At 39.0% G+C, this 24756-nt stretch overlaps 4 protein-coding genes across 4 annotated transcripts; 2 read left to right on the top strand and 2 right to left on the bottom strand.

The window, feature by feature from the left end:
- Positions 1-5943: 5943 nt before the first annotated feature.
- On the bottom strand, positions 5944-7013 carry PHYBLDRAFT_66859 (hypothetical protein; the record flags this gene model as incomplete). Its single annotated transcript, XM_018441696.1, has 5 exons — positions 5944-6065; positions 6160-6240; positions 6749-6757; positions 6851-6941; positions 6990-7013. The coding sequence occupies 5 exons, from the start codon at positions 7011-7013 to the stop codon at positions 5944-5946; spliced, it is 327 nt and encodes a 108-aa protein (XP_018287210.1).
- A 1024-nt stretch (positions 7014-8037) lies between these two features.
- On the bottom strand, positions 8038-9202 carry PHYBLDRAFT_172425 (hypothetical protein; the record flags this gene model as incomplete). The annotated part of the gene is made up of 3 exons (XM_018436799.1): positions 8038-8486; positions 8612-8829; positions 8883-9202. The coding sequence occupies 3 exons, from the start codon at positions 9200-9202 to the stop codon at positions 8038-8040; spliced, it is 987 nt and encodes a 328-aa protein (XP_018287209.1).
- Positions 9203-13100: 3898 nt separating this feature from the next.
- PHYBLDRAFT_172423 (hypothetical protein) lies at positions 13101-16472 on the top strand (the record flags this gene model as incomplete). The annotated part of the gene is made up of 2 exons (XM_018436798.1): positions 13101-13598; positions 15222-16472. The coding sequence occupies 2 exons, from the start codon at positions 13101-13103 to the stop codon at positions 16470-16472; spliced, it is 1749 nt and encodes a 582-aa protein (XP_018287208.1).
- Positions 16473-17921: 1449 nt separating this feature from the next.
- PHYBLDRAFT_172422 (hypothetical protein) lies at positions 17922-22912 on the top strand (the record flags this gene model as incomplete). The annotated part of the gene is made up of 15 exons (XM_018436797.1): positions 17922-18048; positions 18152-18184; positions 18253-18462; positions 18502-18828; positions 19959-20407; positions 20630-20868; positions 20925-20932; positions 20989-21272; positions 21341-21425; positions 21469-21553; positions 21619-21723; positions 22011-22012; positions 22087-22181; positions 22289-22707; positions 22798-22912. 15 exons carry the CDS (start codon positions 17922-17924, stop codon positions 22910-22912), a joined length of 2583 nt encoding a protein of 860 aa, XP_018287207.1.
- Between the last annotated feature and the right edge of the window lie 1844 nt (positions 22913-24756).

The following is a 24756-nucleotide window of genomic DNA, read 5'->3' as shown; positions in this document are numbered from 1 at the left end:
CCCATATATTGTAGTAGATAAAAATTTCGATAAGAATATATACAAGCTCACAACAATGGAAGGTGTCCCTTATACTTCTTGGGTTCATGCTGACCGCCTCAAAATAGCCAAATCCGACGATTTCAACCGCACCTGGTATCACCCGACCGCTGCTCGTAACAATATGCGACGTGATCTGGCCATAGATTCCTCTTCCACCTTGCCGTTCTCGATGATAGAGTCTACCAGAGTTGACCGAGGACGATCAACAGTTTCGAGAGGGGGTGATGTCGGACATTATTTTGATGAATCCGAGAAATCGGGATAATTGACCACAGCAGTTCTGTATGTCAAAGATACCTCATAGATAATGAACCGCAGTAATGTCTTGTAAAGATTAACCACAGTAACATCTTCTGAGCATCAACCGCAGTAAAAGGACTTCTCTTGTAATTAAATAGAGTATAATAGTTTACTGCGGATAATGCGCAGTATTAGTTTAGAAAACTATATAAGACAATTCAATTCCTATCAATAAAAAGGACCTTTTATCCTCTCTTCGATTTTACATATACTCTCCGATCCCCAGTGGGTTTGACCTTTTGACTTTGCTATAGTAAAAGGAAGACCATCCCAGATCAGGAACGACATTTTGATGAATCCGTAAAATCTGAAGATAGTTAACCGCAGTACTTCTTTATGCGCAGTAATATCTTCCTGAGCATTAACCGCAGTATAATGACTATTTCTTTAATTAAATATAAATAATAACTACTGCGGATAATGTGCAGTATTAGTTTAGAAAACTATATAAGACAATTCAATTCCTATCAATAAAAAGTATCTTTGATCCTCTCTTTGATTTTACATATACTCCTTGATCCCCAGTGGGTTTGACCTTTTGACTTTGTTATAGTAAAAGGAAGACCAACCCAGATCGGGAACGACAATTGGTAGCTGAAGCTATTTTTCCTCCTAAAGACCTTTGATGAATCCTGGTGAAAGACGCCAAGAAAATTTTGACAAAAAGACACTTAGCCAGTTCGAGATTGAAGAACGAGTCCAGGACTTGTTACCCAAAGAACTAGTAAACGACTACAAGAAGAACCGGTGTGTACCACATATACCTGAAGAACAGAGACTCAAGAACACTCCTGCACGAGAACAAAAGTGGTCCGAACTTGCAAAAAAACTTGCCGCAACATTAACAGGAAAAAATAAAGAACTAGAAGAGATGGCCCCACAAACTGCCACCGTAACCGCTGAAGCAATCGCAGCCGCTGTTGCAGAAGCAATGAAAGCAATCACAGCACAACAGGAGTCCCGTGCCGAACGAATCAAGCAGCCTGATTGTTTCCAAGGTGAACGCTCCGCCGCAGTAGTAGATGGCTGGCTGCGCGCAGTCGAGCGTTACACCAAGTACTACAATTTCGCCCCGACCAAAGCCTGCGACTTTGCAGTAAATCTTTTGCGTGATAGAGCTGACACATGGTGGAGACGCACGGAACTCAAAACAGACCATCCCACTACTTGGGTCGAATTTAAAGCAGCCCTCACCAGAGAATTCCGCCCAGTTTATTCCCTCCAGACCTCTAGAGATCGACTAGCATGATTACACCAGACTGGGACTGTTGCTGAATATATCGATGCCTTCCAAGACATTCAATTGGAATTGCCTGGAATGAACAATGAAGAGGCACTCGATAAATTTGTCCGTGGACTACACCCGTCCATCCGTGGAAATGTCCTTGCTGCCCGCCCTGTTGATGTTGACGATGCTTGTAACATCGCCTTGGCATATGCCAGTGGTCTCCAACTCGGATACCAGAACAATTATGCGTCTGTACCACCTCCACAACAATACCAGCAGCAGTACCAGCCACAGTACCAACAACAGCAATATCAGTACAGTGGACCCGAGCCCATGGACCTGGACGCAATCAACAACCGTCGCAGCAACTACCAGTCTCGCCCGCCTCCAAGACGCACTAATGCTACTTGCCATTGGTGTGGTGACTCCGGTCATTTCAAGAGAAATTGTAGAGACTGTCTGGCCGCAATCAAGAAGTTGGACGAGGAGCGTCTTAAGAAGCAGGGTTTTCGCGAAGCACAACCGTAATGGGAGGTCGGTTGTGTACAATGGAAGAAAAATCCTCCCCACAAGCCAGTATTAGTAATGAGTCTACAGAACATTTAAGTAATAAAGAAACTTTTGACCAGTACAAAATTGTTACCGATGAAGAGAAAAAAGCCATTTCCGAAGAAAATTGTGACCCTTGTCTCACCACCGATCAACGTTTTTTGGAAGACCTTCACTCTGCTGTGGACACAGATTTATCATTATATGCGGCAACACTTCACGGACAACAAATCTTAATTCTCATCGACAGTGGAGCCAGTGCAAACTATGTGTCACCCCGGATCAAACACCTTGCCACAAAAGTCTCGAATATTCCTGGGCGATCAGTTGAAACCACTGGAGGGCATAGCATCAAAATTAACCAGAAAGCCACACTTACACTTTCTCTTAATGGTTATACTGATAGTGTTGATGCTTTTATCTTCCCCACTAAATTCGATTTGATTCTCGGTCGCACATGGTTACAGACTGCTAAACCTGTTCCTGATTGGCATCGAGATAACTGGTCTTTATATCGTGATGGCCAAGAGTTTGTCCTGTGTCCCCATGGCAACCGCCCCATGAAACCTCAACTTAATTACCTCATTTCTGCAAAGCAAGTCCAGAAACTCTCTCGGAGGGAGGAGGCAGAGTGTTTTTTGCTGCACATCAAGACCGAGAAAGAAGTAACCAACAATGAACAATGGATGAAACTAGTGAAAGAGTTTGACGATGTGTTCCAAGACGGTTTGCCAGGGTTACCACCGAGTCGAGATGTACAACATGTAATAAACACTGAAGATGCACACCCTGTAAACAAACCGCCTTTTAAGATGAGCCCCCGAGAACTTGACGAACTCAAAAAGCAACTCAAAGAACTCCTTGACCTTGGTCTCATTCGCCCTAGCTCATCTCCATGGGGTGCTCCTATATTATTTGTAAAGAAAAAGAATGGCGAAATGCGCATGTGTGTAGACTATCGTGCTCTCAACAAAGTCACAATCCGCAATAACCATCCTTTACCAAGAATTGACGAATGCCTAGAACGATTGCGTGGAGCCAACCATTTCACCAGCCTAGATCTCAAGAGTGGCTACCATCAAGTACGCATTCAAGATTCAGATGTGCCAAAAACAGCGTTTAACACCCGCTATGGTCAATACGAGTTCCTGGTCCTTCCTTTTGGTCTTACCAATGCCCCGCCAACTTTCCAACATTTGATGAACAAAGTTCTGGGAGAATGTTTAGACAACTTCGCTTTGGTCTACTTGGACAATATTCTCATATTCAGTAAAACCTCAGCAGAACACGAAGAACATGTACGACATGTCTTGAACCGTCTCTGCGAAGCCAAGCTGATTGCCAACTTTAAAAAATGTGAATTTAACAAAAAGGAACTGACATTTCTTGGTTTCAATGTGTCTGCTCAAGGTATCCTCCCGTCTCCAGATAAAGTCAAGACCATACAAGAATGGGTTCCACCCTCTAATGTTCAAGAAGTGCGCCAATTTATTGGTTTGGCACAGCATTATTGCTGTTTTATCCCAGGTTTCACTGGAATTGCTGCTCCATTAACTGATCTTACCAAAGGAACAGGACCTAAACGACGACCAATTGTATGGACTGACACTTGCCAAGACAGCTTCGACATCCTTAAGGAAAAACTCAGCACTGCACCTGTACTACTTGCACCAGATATGGACAAACCTTTCCGAATTGAGACAGATGCTTCTGATTTTGGTGTCGGTGCTGTATTGATGCAAGAAGATGAAGAAGGAGTCTGGAAACCACTGGCATTTGAATCCAAGAAACTTTCCAGTGCTGAACGTTCCTACCCAGCCCAAGAACGTGAACTTTTAGGAATACTGCACGCACTACATACCTGGTGCTGTATGATTGAAGGGAAACCATTTACTGTTTTTACTGACCACCTGCCTCTCAAGTACTTTCGTAGCCAAGTTAAACCAACCCCTCGATTAATAAGATGGATTTCCGAATTCGAGTTGTACGACCCCATTATTCAATACAAACCTGGCAAAGACAATGGTGTCCCGGATGTACTTTCTCGAATGGACGGTCCCGAATTTGATGCATCTACAATTGAGTCTATGGAGCCAGAGTATCTGTACACCATGCCCAAATCACAGACTTCAGATTGGCCCAAATATTATGCTCGCACAGAAGATGAGTGGCCAGACGACATAAAAGAGTTGCTACACAGACAACGCAAGAAATTCGTGGTTCATGATCAGAAGGTTTTCCGCTTGGTTAAGATTGGTGACACATTTCAAGAAATCTGTTTTGCTCTGTTTACCAAGTGTGCTGATCTGGTAAACAATTTCCACAATGGGTTTGAACATGCTGGTGAGACAACAGTTTATGACTTGATGAAGAAACGTTGGTGGTGGCCAGGAATGCGAACACAGATCCAAGAATGGCTTGCAAAATGCCCCCAGTGTCAATTAGCGTCCAATGCCGAGCGAAATATCCACCATGCACCCATGGAACCCCTAGATATTCCCCCTCCATTTTCCCGCTGGCATCTAGATTTCATTGGAGAGCTCCCAACAACTGTAAATGGTAACCGATGGATTCTCATTGCAGTAGATTACGCCACCAATTGGCCAATAGCACGTGCTGTACCTGCTGCTACTGGTGAAGCAATAGCCAATTTCCTGTATGAAGAAATTGTAATGCGTTTTGGTTGTCCCAATGAGATCCTCACTGACCGCGGCGCCAATTTCATGTCACACATCCTCAGCTTTTACATTAAAAAGATTAAATTACACCACAAGTTAACATCAGCATTTCACCCTCAAACCAACAGAAAATGTGAACGTTTAAATGGTATTTTAAAACAGATGCTTCGAAAATATGTACATGGCGCTATTCATCGCTGGGACGAATATTTGGAAACTGCACTCTGGGCCTGCCGAATTAGGAAACACCGAACAACTGGTTTCAGTCCGTTCTTCCTGACCTATGGCCGTGAACCTCATATTCCGGGTGATCCTCTACGCCCATTCATGGATACCGCTATTCCTGATGATCCTTCTCTTGTCTCTGATGGTGCTATCCCTTTTCTCCGCAATCTGCAACAAGCCCGCATTAATGCTGATGCTCGAGTAGCCACCAATAGCCAACAAGACAAGGAACAATGGGATTCTATTATGAAACTGCACCAATTTGCAATCGGTGAACATTTATTGCTCCGACATGAAAACAAATTTGGCTTAGAATATAACTGGATGGGACCATACATAGTTATAGACAAGAATGCAGATAAAAATATATACAAGCTCACAACTATGGAAGGTGTCCCTTACACTTCCTGGGTTCATGCCGATTGTTTAAAAATTGCAAAATCTGATGATTTTGACCGTACCCGGTATCACCCAACCCCTGCCCGTGCCCAAATGCGCCGCGATTTAGCCTTGGACTCTTCTTCTGCCCTACCGTTTTCCCTTGTGGATTCTTCTGGGGTTGATCGAGGACTATCAACAGTTTCGGGAGGGGGTGACGTCGGACATTATTTTGATGAATCCGTAAAATCTGAAGATAGTTAACCGCAGTACTTCTTTATGCGCAGTAATATCTTCCTGAGCATTAACCACAGTATAATGACTATTTCTTTAATTAAATATAAATAATAACTACTGCGGATAATGCGCAGTATTAGTTTAGAAAACTATATAAGACAATTCAATTCCTATCAATAAAAAGTATCTTTGATCCTCTCTTTGATTTTACGTATACTCCTTGATCCCCAGTGGGTTTGACCTTTTGACTTTGTTATAGTAAAAGGAAGACCAACCCAGATCGGGAACGACAAGATATTTTTTTTGTCATTTCTGATCTGGGTTGGTCTTCCTTTTGTCAGACATTATTTTGATGAATCCGTAAAATCTGAAGATGGTTAACCGCAGTATAATGACTCTTCTTTTATTGAAATATAATATAATAGCTACTGCAGATAATACACAGTATTAGTTTAGAAAACTATATAAGACAATTCAATTCGTATCAATAAAAAGTATCTTTTATCCTCTCTTTGATTTTACGTATACTTCTTGATCCCCAGTGGGTTTGACCTTTTGACTTTGTTATAGTAAATGGAAGACCAACCCAGATCAGGAACGACACTTTTATTATAACAAAGTCAAAAGGTCAAACTCACCAGTGTCAGAGTTGACATCGGTGAACAAAATTGGTAGTTATAAGCGACCAGTAAGAGTTGACTTTTTAGGATAAAAGATCTTGACTTTGCCAATTGATCTTTCATATATGTTTTAGATGTTTAAGATGATGAATATACTTGTAGAAAATATTACTGAACAACAAGCATCTAAGACATATTATTGTAGCTATTCTTTTAGTCAGAAATCAATTATTATTTTGTATAAATAGTCAAGAAATATATTTAATAAAAAGCATCTTTATTCTTATCTAAAAACTCTTCTTAAAAACTTAACGATCCCCAGTGGTATTGATTCTGCGACTTAGTTACAAATGTCAGAAAAGAAATACCAGATCGTGACTTGACAGGGGATCAAGGAGTATACGTAAAATCAAAGAGAGGATAAAAGATACTTTTTATTGATATGAATTGAATTGTATTATATAGTTTTCTAGACTAATACTGTGTATTACCTGCAGTAGCTATTATATTATATTTAAATAAAAGAAGAGTCATTATACTGCGGTTAATGCTCAGAAAGATGTTACTGCGCATAAAGAGATACTGCAGTTAACCATCTTTAGATTTTACAGATTCATCAAAATAATGTCCAACATTTTTGTCATTTTCGATCTGGGTTGTTCTTTCAATGCTATAACAGAGTGTCTATATTTACTGGTATGTCATAAATATTTAACCAAAAATGAGGCTTACATACCAGAAAATAAGAACTTTCATAATTTACTAAGTCACTTTGAAAATTGTTTCAATTTACAGAAGGTTTTTTTTTTTAAAAAAAAGAGAAATAATTATATTTTTATTGATTATTTGATCAACAAAAATGTACTTCATATTTATCTTTTAAGGATTGAATGGAACAAAGTAATTGCTGCTGTATGTCATATATATGCTTTGCTTTGTCGTCTGTTGTATACTGTGCTAATGTGGCAAGGTCTTGATACTATTGATACAGTGTTTGATTTGTTTGAATGTACTGATTGAAGAAAAGGGAGGAGCAATTGTTTGTGATGATGGGTTGAGGGATTGAAATGACATTGTGTTCATAGGTAAAGTTTAAAGGAGTGGTTGAGAAGTGCAAAGAAAAGGCAGTATGCATTTTTAACAAATACATATGCTCGCATGGTTTTTGTCTTCTTTCAAAATCGAAACAGATACATTTCATAATCAGTCTATCTGTAACCTCAACTACATATGCTGTGTTCTCATCAACAAATGACTGCACTTGCCAGCTACTGTCTTCTGCTGATACTGAAGCAACAATCATCAACTTCTTCTGCTTCCATCTCTCTAATTCTTTGCTGTCTAGTAAAAGAACTCATTGCTCCATTGTTTGACATAAATCTTTTGTACTCTTGTGTTAGATAGTACTCAACATCATGTACCAAAATAAAGACAAGTTTGTCTAATCTCTTATTTCTTAACCTCTTCATGAACACGGTTTTAAGCTGATTATATCACAATTCAATATAGCTGTTTGTGAGTATATGAGAGAATTGCTGTTCATGATAAGCATGGCTCCAGATCTTAAACTTTTCTTCAGTGCACCATTTTTTTCAAAGTAGTCTAAGAATAATTCTTGGTCACTAAATTCACTTTTGAATTTCACAAGTTTTTAATGGAACTGGTCCAGATCATCTTCATACACAATATTTTGAAAATATCTCTTCATTTTACCACAAAGAAGATGAGCCTCAGAAGGCAAAGCACCTGGAATCTTAACAGAGTCAGACAGCTTTCTGTTTCATGCTTGAGTGCCATGAAAAATGCAGAATTGAATCTGTGTGGAAGGGAAAGTGGTCTGGATTGCATGTACTTCTGCAGAGCAGCAATCAATAGTAAATTGCTGAGGATTGATCAGCAAAAGAAAAGACTTCAAAAACAGTAGCCACTGTACAATAGGGCCAACACCCCGGTCGTTTGTTACCATGAAAGTAACAGGCCATCCTCTACCAATTTCTTCATCACAAACAAGAAGGGTATACAAAATCTCATCAGTTTTGCCAGAGATAGCATGTGTAGCATCCAAACAAAAGGAAACGGCATTCCTCATTTTAATCTGCTGTGTTGGTGACATAAAACTGTAAGCAAATGCATTTGTGTTGGGAGAGTAACTCATATTGCCCTTAAAAATTGAAAAATTAATTGCAAGAAGCTTCTCATTTATCCATATCAAGAAAGAAACCATTTGATCTTTGTCAAAATGATACAATCTCTTGTTTATTTATAAACAATTAGTTAAATAAAATATTATTTGAAATAAATGAGGTTTATTTACCTTGTTCATCAAGTTCCAAATGTCATAATAGTTGACTTACAATCAGAACTTCTTCCATATCTATCAATAGCTCTCAACATGTCGATACGTATCTGGCTGGCAGATTTAGATGCTTGCTCTAATTGCTGGAACAGTTCATGCAGATAATTTTTGGCAAGAGAAAGAGTATAAATATCCTTATGGATATCACCAGGAGTATTATCAGCGTGATCTTTGGTCAGAGTTATCTCATACCACTCAGGTATCTTAAAGAATTGTCTAATGCAAAGAAGAGCAGGTCACTTATTTTTCTTAGTTCTCTTTTGAACTACTCGCATCTCTGCCTTAGATTCATAAATTCCTGAACGATGACACAAGTACTCCTGTGAGAAGCATATCTTAATGCCACTTTTTTAGCTTCTTCAGCAGTGATATCAGTATGCTGTTTGTTGGAGTTATGAATAGTCCATTTGACCGCATAGAATCCAGAAAGTTCTACAAGACATTCTTTCCACTCAGATGTTCTAACTCTAATAGTACTGTTGAGTCTAAGTGTCATTACTCCAGGAATAGATGAGCACTCCAATGCTTCTGAAATTGTTGCAAGAGTGTAAATGGTTTCATTTGTTGGTATAATATTGACAGTAGACATATTTAATAACAATATGTGTAAATAAAAAACGCGCTTTCAGGGGATATAGAATCTTTGTTTCAAACAAACAATTCAAAAACAAGAAAAGTATTGGCAGTCACTATTTTGGTTAAATATTTATGATATATCAGAAAATATAGACTTTCTTATAACATGGCTGTCAGAGTTGACATCGTAGATAGAAATCCTTAAGTCATATATCTAATCAGTTATTCCTTTTAACATATGCTTTCAATGTTATACCAATTGGTCCCCCTTTTTGTTAATCAAGACATATTATATTGCCTTCTATAAATGTAAAACCAATATGTCTTGAGTAAAATAATTAGATTAGATAGTTTCACTTGTAAGAAAGCTTTATAAATACTCCAAGATCTATACCAATAAAAAGTATTTAATTCTTTGTATTCCTATTTGTTCCTATTTATTCACAACGTTCTAGTTGGTGGTGATCTACTATCAAAACTTATACAAGTTAAAATAATAGAAAGATACACCCAGTTGAGACTTGACACAGCCAAAATTGGTCAAACCTACTGGGAATTGTAAACGAAGATAAAATAATAAAAAGAGAATAGAAAAATAAATAACTTTTATTGAATCAAATATTGCTGTTGTATCCAACATAATCGTAGATTCAAATAGAGCGCACAGACAATAAGACAAAGACATATTGAATAAGCGACTAGTATCAATTATACATTATTTCTCACACTATCATTAAATAAAGAATATACCAATAACAAGGTCACACACCTTAGTCAACATCACTAATCACTCAAACAAGAGCGTGGGTAATAACTTAACAATATATTATCTATGATATAAGAAAACAGACATCACATGATATACTCATATCATTATCCTAAATACACACGCAATGTCTATATAAACTCACATAGCAAATAGCAATAGAAGATCATCTCTCTTTTCATCAATAAACAAAGTCTCACCGTACTTCTCATCTGCACTTTGTTTTTCTTTCTTTTCTAAAAACATAACAATTGCCCTCTTTTATATCTTTTCTAAACCTACTCAGTCATTATAAATGTCTATTTTGATTTCTATTCTACTTTTGTTAAGCTATATGCTTTTTAATTCTTTTGTGAGCAAAAGAAAATCACTTTGGTTGTCATTCTCAAAAGAGAATTCTGTGTAATCGTCATTCTGATTGGTTAACAAGAAATTGAGTACAATATTTTTAGAAAGGTTTGTGCAATTTTATTTTACCAATCTCTTGTCAAGTCTCAATCTGGTATTTATTTTCTGGCACTTGCAAATAAGTCGCAGAATCAATACTATTGGGAATTGTCAAGTTTATGAATAGCTTTTAGATAGGAAATAAAGATGCCTTTTATTAAATATATTTCTTGACTATTTGTACAAATTGATACTTGATTTCTGGCTAAAAGAATAGCTATATTAATATGTATTAGATGTTAGTTATCTAGAAATATCTTCTACAAGTATATTCACTATCTTAAATATCTAAAACATATATAAAAGACCAATTGACAATAATACAATCTTTTACCCTAGAAGTCAATCATTATTGGCTGCTTGTAAATTTCAATTTTGATTGTCAATGTCAACTCTGACACTCTTTTACAATGCACTAATACTAACAGAAATGTCTTACTAATGTCCTGAAGTTTCATTTCTATATTGAGGTGCACATCACAATCAAAAAATATATTGGGACTATAATGTATTTTTTTAATAATTATAAATTTCAAGATTTGTGTCAATTTTTTTTATTTCAAATGCGAGTATATGAAAATGACAGTAAATGTCTGTCAGTTTTTTTAAAAATCCTAAATATTGAACTTTATGCAATTATAACTTCATATATTCATAACAAAAGATCTTTTAAACACTGAGTAATACATAGTATTACTATTTTTGGGGATCAATTCTCATTGTCTGCCATTATAAATAGAAAATCTAGTATCAATATTTCTCTTTTTCTACTATTAAATTCAAATACTGCATTTTTTCAAGACCCAAAAAGTGCTGTCACAAATGACAAAACTACTGTATTTCCACTAATTATTTGCCAACTTTGAATAAATTATTCACACATTGGTAAATAAATTTTCACACATTTCCTCCAACATGGCTATTCCCACTAAAGTACCAGACCCACCTATTGGGTCCACCACAACACTAGGTCAAGCCAATATAACCACTCCACAACCCTCTACTACTACCTCTACCACAACCAACACTAGGTCATATCTCGATGTCGCCACAGCCACTCCCGCCCCCGGTCAAGTACCAGTCGTTCTTTTCTCTAACTTGCCGACATCTACGGATCGCGTCTGGCGCGAAAGTACATCTTGTCATTCGGTATTCTTCACCCCACCAACTGATTCCACCCTTACCTCTGAATTCTGGACTGCTCTCAGAGCAAGCGTTCCTATGGCATGCACCTTGGGAATATCATTCGCTCATCATCAACCGCTCATCCACGAATTGCACCTGACCAATTCTACCATCTGCACCGAACTCTGTTCCAAAGGCTTCCTGGTTGGAGGCCAAACGTACTTCCCCTCTATGGGTATTGCCCCAGGCACAAAAATCTTGCGTATCTCCCTCTCCCAGCTTCCATACCTTCCTTCCCCTCTGCTTGAAGAGGCTATCAAAACAGCCTTGGCCGCATATGGCACCATCCGCAAAGTCGGTTTGCATCTTCGTGCCAATTTTTTTGATGGCACTGGTTTTGCTTACCTTGAATGACCACCCAACCCCGATGCCACCCTTGCCAAACTCTCATACAAGATCCCGTATGATGGCGACTTGTACTTCTTAGGTACCTGGAAACAGATGGGTATTCACTGTAATTATTGTAAAGTTATGGGCCATGCTATTGAAAACTGTCCAGACTGCCCCAAAGATTCCCGACGCTGCTTCACTTGTGACCAGACTGGTCACTTGCAACATGCCTGCCCCAGAGCACCCCCCACGGACGCCAGCTCTTCCAAGAGACCCCGCAAGGTTCCCACGACACATGACTCCCCTGATCACTCACGCAAGACTACTCCCGGTGCGTCTCACAGACCTCCGGCCAAGAAATCGATTCCCCCTCACGGTACACCTATGATGGCTGAGGGATCCCAGGCTACTACCACCACCTCCAGCACGAATTCCTCGACACCGCGACGACCCTCTGTCCCCACTGTTCCTACTTCCCCCCGCCAGTCTGCCAACAGGTTTGCTGCACTTGACGGACTAACTGACAACAGCTGCACAGGCGCACTCTTCGACCCCACTCTGCCTCTTCCTCAGACACACAACACCCAGTATGATCCCGTCTTTCACCCCCTCCACAACACTTTTCTTCCCTCCAACTACACTTCCAGCTCCACTAAAGACGAAGAAGAATTTCACCCCAGCGCTTTTGACGGCAACGATGACCAAGACTCCCAGAATATCCTAACTGATGACGAGATGGCAGATGGCAATCATTCTTAAATTTATGATTAATATAGCCTCCATGAACTACCGCGGACTTGTCAAGTCCGAAAACACCAATAATCGCTCTCTCTTTATTAGATATCTTTGCTCCCTCTCTCTAGACATACTTGCCCTTCAAGAAACTCACGCCAACACAGACGCTCTTCAACAGACGTTTCATCTTCAATTTCAAGCATCTGACTCACTATGGTCTCCTCACTGTGGTTTGGTTTCCCTCTCTCCCCTCATTTCTTTTACTGATCCTCTTTTTTCTCTCTGTGGTCGTTGCATTACTGCCACCGTTGTTCACTCTTCCAATTTGTTTGCCCCATTTCGTATTTGCGTTTTATATGTCCCTGCTTCATATTGTCCTCGATATGATTTTCTCACCTCTCTCCTATCCTCCCCACATCTTCTCCCTTCCCTTCCTTCTCGCTTTCTTATGCTAGGAGATTTTAATTATTCCTCATATGCAAATGCCTCTCGTGCTGGCCTCGCGCCACGTCTATGGCTGCATTTTGTCGCTAACCACTTTGTAGACTGTGTCACTTTGTCTGACGCTCAACCTATGCCTACCTTTCATCGCGACCTTTCCTCTTCGACTATTGACTACATATATGCCTCCAAGGATATAGCGTCTTGTCACTCTTCGTCCACCGTCACATTTGTTCAGCCCCTGTGGACCGATCATTGCCTTGTATGTACCTGTCTTAGTTTTCCTATGCTGTCTCACATTGGTCGAGGTTTGTGGTGTGCGAACCCTCGTTTGGCAAACATCCCTTCCTTCCGCTCCTCCCTGTCCGACTGTCTTTCATCCTTCATACCACTACTCTCGCCTTCAATTTCCCCCCAATCACAATGGGATCTGATCAAAGTCGAAGTGGCTCGTTTCACATGTTCATATTCATGCACAACCCGCCCATCACTTGCCACTTTGGAGGTAAAGCTTCAGAGTAAACGTGACCATTTGATACATAGATTTCGACATCAGCCTGCTCAGAACTTCCAGCTGCCCATCGTCGAGCGTCAACTTCAGCAAGTTCAACAGGAACGCACCAAGATACTAGCACTCCGCGCCGGAAAACACTGGAGAGAACAAGGCGAAACTTCCGCTGGGTTTTTGAAACGCACAGTTGCTTTTCGCCAAGCTCGAACCACAATAACCAGCCTCCGCCACCCCTTCGCCGACACCTTATGCACTGATCCCGATGATCTTATGGAAGCTGCTGCTGCATTTTATGAAGATCTTTACACATCCGACCCTCCTGCTCAGACAGCTATCGACGACCTCCTCCTTCACTTGCCACCAGACCTCTCTCTTTCCGAAACTACCTCCACGACCCTCCTTAAACCCTTCACCTTGGATGACATCCGAGACGGCGCCACTCGCACTCCTAATGCCAGTAGCCCTGGGCTGGATGGCCTGCCTTATGAGATTCTGCAATTAATTATGGATCATCCGATGTGTGCTGTCTTACTTGTTCGAATATTTAATGATGGGCTTGCCCTTGGTGTGTTCCCTTCGTCCTGGCAATCAACCTGCGTCTCTCTTCTTCCCAAGAAAGGTGACCTCACCTCCCTCCGCAACTGGTGCCCGATCGCTCTCATCAATACCGATGCCAAAGTGTTCACTCGCCTCATCAATCGTCGCATGGTGCCTGCTGCTTCCTCCCTTGTTACGCCCTTCCAGACCGGGTTTGTCCAAGGACGCTTCATTGCTGACAATGGCATGCTGACCAAGTTGGTTATGGCACAGGCTAGACAGGACGGTTCATCTGGTATAGGCCTTCTTTTGGATCAGGAGAAAGCTTACGACAGAGTCCATCCCGACTACCTTTGCCAGGTCTTGCAGCATTTCAACTTTCCCCCTTCCCTCGTTACCTGTATATCTCAACTTTTCTTCTCTACACAGATTCGAATCAATGTCAATGGACACCTATCCCGATCATTCCTTCAGGCTCGTGGACTCCGGCAGGGTGATCCTCTTTCTCCTGTACTCTTTAACCTTGCATTCAAACCTTTGTTGCGTCGTGTGATTCATGATCCTTCCTTCACCAGATTTTCTCCATCACCACGCACTGCTATTCCACCACCTCCGCCCATCAAGCTCTTGGCCTATGCCGACGATCTGCTAGTCTTTCTGCCTGATGCCGCCCACTTGTCCCATCTTCACCATCATCTTCTCACATACTCTCATGCCTCCAATGCTCGCATCAATCTCCATAAAACTGAAGCTTTCTCCCTGTCTGGTCTCCCACTGCCAGAATGGCGCCCCATCCTACAACAATTCGACATCACCGCCTGGTCTGACAGATCTTCCTCCACTCCCCTGTGATATCTTGGCTTTCCTCTTATTCAATCCTTACCTCAGCACAATTCTTTCTGTGACAACATTCTTTCCAAGATTGAATCTACCTGTAATATCCACCACTCTCGCTCTCTCTCTATTTGTGGCCGTGCCACAGTGCTCAACTCTCTCATCCTCTCTAAGCTCTGGCACGTCCTCAGAGTTGTCACTGTACCTCTATCCTTTTTCTGTTGACTTCACTCGATCATGAGTAAGTTTATACAATACCGCTCCTTTCCTCCCATTTCTCTCGGCACTTTCTGCCAGCCTATTTGGCTCGGCGGTCTAGGGGTCCTTGATCCTCAGGTTCAACAGGCTGCTCTTCAGTTGCGCTGGCTCTGGCCTCTTGTCCGCTCTCCGCTGTCCCCCTCTGGCCTGGTCCCGCCTTGGTTCTCTTATGTCCTCTGCCTCGACTCCTCATCTGCTGATCCACTTGTTCCTTTGATATTTCCATCTCTCCGATCCTCTCATCAGCGTGATTTTGACTCTCCTCTGGCCACCCTACTTGCTGCCATTGATCTTCTCCCTCACAACTTCTCTGACGTGGTAGTCAACCTCCCCACCTGTCTCTCTCTGCCTCTCTCCTATCTCACTACCGCACAACCAGACCACCCTCCCTTTCCATCTGCATGGTGCGATCTCCAGGTTTCCGACGCCTATGAAGTAGATCCTAGTTTCAGCGTGCTTGCCCAATGCCCCCTCCACCGCATACTCCATCGTCCTATTGTCCTTCACCAGTTCTTCGAACGTCTCTACACTCGCTCTCTTGTCTTGCACCCTGTCTTGTATCGTGCCACCATTCCCCCCGCGATCTGTGCCATACAGTTTCCTTTGCTAGATATGCCTTCCGGTACAGCTGTCGATGTGCGTCCTTTCTTGACAGCTCTTGTCCCCGGCATCCCTTGGCATTGTTTGTCCACCCAGTCTTTCCGCCTACTCTGCAATTTCCACTCCAAATCCGCACGCCCCATAAGCCCCACACTCGTCCCTCGCCAGCTTCGTCGGTTTTGGTCCTTCCCCCTGCCACATGGGGCCCGCAACGTTTGGTTTCGTGCCCTGCACAAGAACATTCCTTGCTGTTCTCGCCTCAATTCTAGGATCCCTACCGCTTTCCCAGACCCATCCTGTGCCCTCTGCTCTCACCCTCTGGACAATCAAACTCATTTTTTGTTCCAGTGTCTGGTCAAACTGTCCGTATGGTCGTCAATCTGGACGTTGTACTTTGCCCAGACCGCAACACCCACTGTCTTGCTTTCTGGTTTGCAATCCTTCACATTCCCTTCTTGCACCGATTCTTCTCTTTCTGCTGCCTCAATTTTTGGCTGCACGCTGCTAGCTATATGGCGCCATCATTGGCTGTTCATATTTGATCACGTTCCTTTTGTCTCCTCCGCTGCCTTTTCCACTGCTTCCTCTCTTCTCGACCACCTCAAGAGCGAACTTGCTCTCGACTTTCCCCCCCTTTAGCTTCCTTCCATACCTCCACAATATATATAATCACAAACATATAAATAGAAAAACATTGTAAAAATATAAAAGCCAAAAACAAGTCGTGATTTTCCTCTTTTGCCTTGCAGCATAGAGGCTCACTAATAAACTAGAGCCTTTGGCTCCCTACAAAAAAAACACATTTCCTCCAATGAAAGTCACACACTTTACTTAATAATAATTCACACATTTGAATTTTATTTTCACACAAAATTATAAGAATAATATCACCTAATATTCAAAAAAATTTATGAAAAAAAGATCAAGATGTTTGATAGTTAAGGCTGATCCATTCTTCTATGACTTTTTTCTCTCCCTCTAATGTTAAAAAACTATTTTTTTCAATATTCTAAAAATAATTTTATGTGAAAATAAAATCCAAATGTGTGAATTTCAGTGGAAGTAATGCATGAATTTAATTGGAAGAAATGTATGAAAATTTATTCACCAATGTATGAATAATTTATTCAAAGTTGGCAAATAATTAGTGGAAATACAGTAAGCATGTTTTCTATTTACTTTGTAGAGAAACTGTCTCTTAACAAAGTAAACAGAAAATATTCAGTTTTGTTATTTCCAACAACACTTTTTAGGTCTTGAAAAAAAATGATTAGAGTATAATTTTTTTGTCAATTATAAAAAAATGCACTATAAAATCACAAGAAAGTCTCCATTCAATATTATATGGCTTATAAAAACAACTTTTTTCTTTGCATGAATAATACACCGTTTTAATTTTCAAAAATATTACGAAAAATTCATATAAATAATTTAATAAATGTAGCTATTCCGTATGCATCAGCAATGTAGGTTAATAAATAAATTGAGAATAAAAACAACTAGCTTCAAGAAGAAGGTGACTGTAGACTCTTCAGATTATGTGAAGTAGGATCACTTGATATTAGGCTGGTGAAGAATAGTAAATTTCAATTTCTCTTTCAGTTTATATACTTCCAGATATAATCAACAGCATATTTCAAGCTAAGAGATGTCAATAGTATATATATATATATTTATCTATGAGAAGCATACTCAGATCCAATTGATTGCTGTAGTAATTAATTTAGGGGAGAGAGTACATTTCTGCAACAAGATCCAATCTCATTTCTCTTTGCCAACCACGACTGCACTTGCTATTCTACTTTGTCAAATGATATATTCTGCTAGATTAAATGAGCTAGTACACTGAAAAAATAAGGACAATTAACATATTGTCCAGGTTGTTGGATCATAGTGGATATGTCAGGACTTTTTTTCATCTCAGCAGTTTTTTTTCATCAAGTTGGGGGTGTAGTTTTGATGTATTCTATTGGCTTAAATAAAAAAAATAAAAAAAATACGTTTTGGTTTACTATAAAACTGTATCAAATGAAATATTTGTAGCACTCTTGTTTCCTTTTTTATTTTATAATTCAAAATACATACACTATGTTTCCTTCTATTCAAATGCACAACACTGATTGTCACTGCACCAGATGCAATAATAATAATCAAGAAGTTTCCCGAGTATTGAGATGTACTGCTCAGCATCATAATAAAAGAGCTAGATTTGAAGGTACTAAGATATTCAAGAGTTGTATAATTTATTCAGTGCTGTTATCTGTCCACCGAGTAATAGTCACTTTTATTTTTATTTTTTATTATTTTAAAAAACATAGCTGAAAAGAGAAGCATGGAAGTAGATACTGAAAGTAAGACATTTTTTATTTGAAAAGCAGAAGAAAAACGAATAATAAACTATTATATTCCATATTTGTAGTAATCCTGACATATCAATCAAATTCTGTGGAAGCAATGGATGGTCAGGCCAACTCACCTATTTCGGATGCCATCTCAATGTTTGACAATGACATCTTTGTTGGTAATGACTACAATGGTGATGAGTCTAACACAACCGATGACAATGACAGTGATGACAATGGTGAAGAAGACACTGCCAAGATTTATGTCGAAGAGTTTAACAATGAGAGTCAGTTTTAAATACATAAAAAAAAAAACTAAAAAAAAGACCCTTTTGCTGTTTCTGGTATGCCCAAGAATCCAGTGCACAGATTTATTGCTACTTTTACAGTACTGTTTGCATCTTGTTACGTGGTCAATAAGGGTTCTGTTATCTTGATTGAGTTCATCAACAAGCTCTTGAAGATTTATGGACAATATTTCCAACTTCCTGAAAGTCTGGCTGGGCTACATAAAATGACTGGCTTTTCGTCTATCACCAAAGGCATCAAGCGATTTGTGTCATGTCCAAACTGCCATTGCATCTATGAAGAAAACATGTCCATATCTCCCCATTGTGCTTTCACAAATGTTGGTGCACGCTCTCCTTGTGGTTGTAAGTTGATGAAAGAGTCAACTTCAGGTGCACTGGTATCAAAGTGAGCATACTTGTACCAGTCCCTTAAGCAAGCTTTGTCTGTTCTTTTCCTTTGTTCTGGTTTTGAAGAGCAAATCTGTCACTGGAACACAGAGCTTAAGATTGTCAATACTATGTGCGACATATACAATGGAGCAATATGGAAAGAGCTGAAGGATGCAAGTGATGTCTCATTTGTTGCTTGTCCTCGCTCATTGATGTTGACACTCAACATAGACTGGTTCCAGCCGTTTGATGGAGTTAGTTACTCTTCTGGTGCAATTTACTTAGCTGTAAATAATCTGTCTCGAGAGGTATGGTTCAAGCCTGAGAACACAATTCTGGTTGGTTTGATGCCTGGTCCCAAGGAGCCAAGATGCGAGGAGATAAATAACTATCTCAAGCCCATGGTAGACGAGATGAAACAGTTGTATGTTGGAATGCAAGTCCCAACCTACGAGTGCCCTTCTGGTGCTAATGTCTGTGCTGCCTTGCTGATGGTTGCGTGTGACATCTCTGCTGCCAAGAAAACAAGTGGATTTACAGCCCACAATAGTACATGTGTGTGCTACAAGTGTACAACCCAGTTCCCCAGATTGCCCAACACAAATCAGGTGGACTTCAGTGGATTTGATTAATCTCTTTGGAATATTCGTAATGGTGTAGAGAACAGGTTGCATGCTAAGGAGTGGAAGAGTGCGAGTACACCCTCAGAAAGGCACCAGCTGGAGGTTGAATATGGTGTTCAATGGTCGCAGTTGCAACGCCTTGTATACTTTGATCTAGTACGTGGAACGATCATTGATCCCATGCATAATTTATTCCTGGGGATGCCAAAGAGAATGATGGACCAGTGGGTTAATAAGAAAACAATTGGAGCCAAAGAGTTTGCTGCCATGGAAAAAATCGCAGAGACAATGGTCCTTCTGAGGGATTATACAAAGCTGACATTGAAGATTGGAAAAGGCTTTTCTTATATGAAAGCCGACGACTGAAAATCCCAATAAGTTTAAAATCTCAAAACTGGAAGCAGTCTTACATTTCTTGGACTCACCAGATTTTTTTTGGTTTGGCATTTTTTGTTATTATTATTGTTTTTATTATTTCAGGTACATCTTTTCCTTCACTTACACTTTCCCCTGTATTCAAAACCTTTGTACTCATAATGAGCAACTCCAACCACACCCGATTATCCATCAATGACATTAATGATGATCATATGATCCAAATCGCCCCAGATTACAAGATGGCCAATCCCAAAGTCACCAAGACTTTTGCTGATGAAAAGAAATTTACTGTTTGGTTTGAAAACTCGGCCAAGAGAAATTCCAACTGGAATGTAACCAACACTCACTTTTCCCAGGCTACTGGTACAGCTAGTCCTAGAGACGTTGTATCAGCTGTATACTTTGTCTGTGACCACCAAGGCTTCCTCAAGAAGACCAAGGTTCAAGAAATGGCTGGAAAGCCAAAAGCAAAGAGGGTTCGAACTGAATCCATCAAGGATGGCTGCAAAGCCAAGATTACCAAGAAAACCTTGCATGATGGGAGTGTCCAGGTAGATTACCTGTAGCAGCATGTAACCCACCAGTCTGAAAAGGTTCAAGAGATGGTGTGGTCAAGACTCCCATCTGAGGTCAAGCAGTGGATTGTCTCCCATGTAGACAACAACATGAATTGGAAGGCAATCAAAACTTTGCTTCAAATCAACCCTCAGCACTTGGATGAGTTAATAAATTTGTTTTCTTTTATCTTAATTACTAACTTAATTGTGTTATAGCTCGAAGGAGGTATTGATATTGTCAGCTTCCCAATGTCTCTTCGCATTAACTATTATGATGTTCAAAACGTCATCAATGCACGTCTGAACAACCTTTTAAGACAAAATGCCATTGACAAGACAAGCGTTGAGCAATGGATTGAGTTCTTGGAAAAGAAAAGAACTACCTGGTTCACATTGTCTTCCATGAAGGTAATGAGCCATACCTTGTTTCGTGGATCTCTCCTTGACAGAAGAAGGTATATTATTTAATTTAATAATCATTTAAAATAAAATATTACTAACTGTTCAACAGATTCTCGAGTCAGCGGATGAGTAGTGCATTGACTCAACTCACAAGACCTGTAAATCTTTGGTAGATTCTAGCAAGCACTCGTATCTGTATATGATAGTTGTGAGAAGCAACGTTACCAACAAGGGTGTTCCTGTTTGCTTCTTTGTAACAAACGCAGAGTTTATCACAACCTTGTTGCAATGGCTCAATTGGGTTAAATCCAACTGTAGCCTGCGTGTCAAGTGCGGGATGATTGACTGCAGCCCAGTTGAGATTGGTGCCTTGGAGGAAGTCTTTGGCCAATCTGTCCAGGTCCTTTTGTGCCACTGGCACATTAAGAGAGCACGGGAGATGCACATCAAAAAAGATGTAAATTATGTTAATATACTTATTCTTAAATATTACTAATAATTATTTATATTTAACTAATACTGTAGGTAAAAATTACTGGAGCCACCCACAAAAGCAAGCGTGAACAGGATGCAGATCGGGTGGCTCTCAACTTGCTGATGCATGCCAGAAGTAAGGAGGCATTTAACTAGCAATACGAGGAATTTGTTTCCAGATTTGCTGGCCACGTCAAATTTGTGGCATATTTTGCCACACACTGGCATGCTAAGTGTGACCTTTGGTCAATGGCCTGAAGAGCAGTAAAACTACTATAAATATCAATGTATTGTTTATGAACTATTTGTTATTATTATTAGGATGCCAGTGTTATATTTTTAGAAAAGAAAGAAAAACAAAGTGCAGATGAGAAGTACGGTGAGACTTTGTTTATTGATGAAAAGAGAGATGATCTTCTATTGCTATTTGCTATGTGAGTTTATATAGACATTGCGTGTGTATTTAGGATAATGATATGAGTATATCATGTGATGTCTGTTTTCTTATATCATAGATAATATATTGTTAAGTTATTACCCACGCTCTTGTTTGAGTGATTAGTGATGTTGACTAAGGTGTGTGACCTTGTTATTGGTATATTCTTTATTTAATGATAGTGTGAGAAATAATGTATAATTGATACTGGTCGCTTATTCAATATGTCTTTGTCTTATTGTCTGTGCGCTCTATTTGAATCTATGATTATGTTGGATACAACAGTCGTAAGTTATTATACGTCCCATATATTATCATTACAAATAGCTGATTATTACTATTTTTTAAATATTAATAATAGATACTTCAAGAACTGGCACTCGTTTTTATACCAACAAGTCCAGAATAATACTCTGTCTCGTAGTGTTTTCTGACCAGTGCAACATTACCTGGTCCGTATACCCTATAACATCAAGCAGCAAGGCTCCTTGCAATGCTACTCCACTCACTCAATAGAGAGAGTAATTGGCATCTTCTCAAAATTAATAAAATCCAAATCAAAGGGTGGCCAAAACGCCAGTTTTCTTGTCAAGCAATTTGCAATTCACAATTATACCAGCATGGCAATCAGCATCTGTGATAAAATCAACCTCATTCGGCTAAAGCTGTATGGAAGAGAGAGCTACATGGACCTTCCTAATGATCCTAGTGGTGCGCAGTTGTGGGAGCCATTTCATCAGTTTGTTAATTTGAACAATGATTTGGTGGAAGGTGTAGGCGGCCCTAGTGTGAAGGAAGCTTTATTAAAATACTACCGGAGAACAACAGGCTTGACTGGCCACAAGTTTGGTGACTCTGTTGTTGTTGTAGCTGCATGTCTGTGGATAGACTCGACTGTATATTCCTTATGCATGTACCAAAGAAAGAAAAACGAGACCAGCCGTGGCAACCATTACGTGATGTTTACTTGCCCCTATAGAAAGTGAATATAATATTTTTTGATATACGGTCAAAAGTTGCTTATATTCTATTTATTTATTTATTTTAGCAGACATAATATAATTGTTCACAGCTGGCTCGTCAGTACAGTACAGTTCTACTTTCAACATGTAGATTTCCATGGCTTCCCACACTTTCTTGCTTTTGTAGAGGTCATAAAGAAATATGATATAACTTGCCATGCCTGATCAGTATCTATTGTCAAACAACGGTCACAAAGCACTCACACACTAGATCACCAAATGCAACCAACTTATGCCGTTATAAGTGTAAATTGTGGTATTTCAGGTACGAAACAATAGAAAAATAAAATATTTGATAATCGAGACGTATAGAAATACTTTGAGACTGTATATAAGTTGTCTTTATTCATAAATAAAAAGTGTCCCTTTTTATAAGAAAACACAATCTGCTCTTGTCATTACGTCTTAGTTTCTTAAGGCTTTCTTCCTTTACTATATTTGGTTATTAGAGTGTATTTACTGCTTAACTAGTGTCGGTGTTACAATTATGACATCAAGTCATAAATCGTACTTCTTTAGCTCTTAGCTATTCTTTTCTCTTTTATACTAGAGCTTTAGGACTTCCTACTAAATTAGCTCCATATCGATCTGACACAGTTTACCCGGCAGTATGATATAATTATCTTAACAATCTTTAAGATATTATCTACAGTACTAACTGTAATAATTATTGGGCTGATTACTTAATCGTTTATATATATTTTATACTGACAAGATGATAGCTACTACGCTATCCCAATATGAATATGTTCTTATATGTGATAAATCCAACATCCGAGTGTCTGGATCACCACATAAATGACATTTGTCATCAAGTTGGTCTGATCTAATACCCACCAAATGGAAACCAGTTTTATGTAATTGCGCCCTATTATATCTTTAACAACAACATATACATTATTAAAGGCAATCTTTTCATTCTGTAATTCTTTTTATTTTGATCTTATTTTTCTATATGCTCTATATCTTTATATCTTTTATATTTTTTATATCCTTCTTATATCTTATATTCTTTTTTTAATTCTCTTTATATCTTATGTTTTTTTTAATCTCTATATGCCCTGTCTTTCTTTTCTTCTTTATATACTTCGTTTTTTTCTATTCTCTATACACCTTATGCTTTTCTCTTCATTTTCTACATGCTTTATATGCCATTATGCAATTTAAATAAAATCAAGTTGCCAATTCATCAAGATGAAAAGAATATCTAAAAAAAAAAGAACATAGTTTAAAAAATAAAAAATGGTAGTTATGTTACTATTTTGTTCACACATTCTAAAAATTATTAATCTTTGTTGTAAATGAGTATTGACTACTGCTGTAATTGAGAATAAGTCTGAAGGAAATAATATAAGGCCTCAGCTATTCCAGTCAAAGGTGTCTACCGATTATTTTATTATTTAACACACAGGTTTAGCATGCATGATAGTGATTATATTTCATATGATGATATCACCATAATATGGGATATATCAGTGGATTATTATAAGCATAATTATAACTTGTAAACACATTTACTTTCGATGTTAATACTTCATTGGGACTACACACATTTATATAATTAATCATACATTAATTATCCCAAGATCATGTTGCTCTGATTAAGGCTCAGATAGGATCGATTACCTGACCCCAGTCATATAATTTTCCCAATCCAAAATAATATAAATAGCAGTAGTAGTTTAGTGTAGGAACCTCGTCAAACTTTGATACAAAATCTTTTCTCAATAAACAAAACCTACACAAGTTCTCACAAATCTTCGTTCCTAATCTCAAATCTTCAATTCTTCCTCTTAAAAACTTCTTCAACTTCAACCACCACAACAATCTTAATAATTATTGACATCCTTGATATTCAATAAAACATATATTTTAGTATTCAAAGTGGTCATTACAGCTTACAAACATTTTTTACATTATTGAAAATATTGTACAGCAACAAAAAAAGTGTTTTCATGTTACTTTTTTAAATTTCTACCAATGATATTATTATTCTACAACAAATAGCA

This window comes from Phycomyces blakesleeanus, assembly GCF_001638985.1.
Source record: "Phycomyces blakesleeanus NRRL 1555(-) unplaced genomic scaffold PHYBLscaffold_22, whole genome shotgun sequence".
Classification (NCBI taxonomy): domain Eukaryota; kingdom Fungi; phylum Mucoromycota; class Mucoromycetes; order Mucorales; family Phycomycetaceae; genus Phycomyces; species Phycomyces blakesleeanus.
This window is presented reverse-complemented; position numbering and strand designations above follow the sequence as displayed.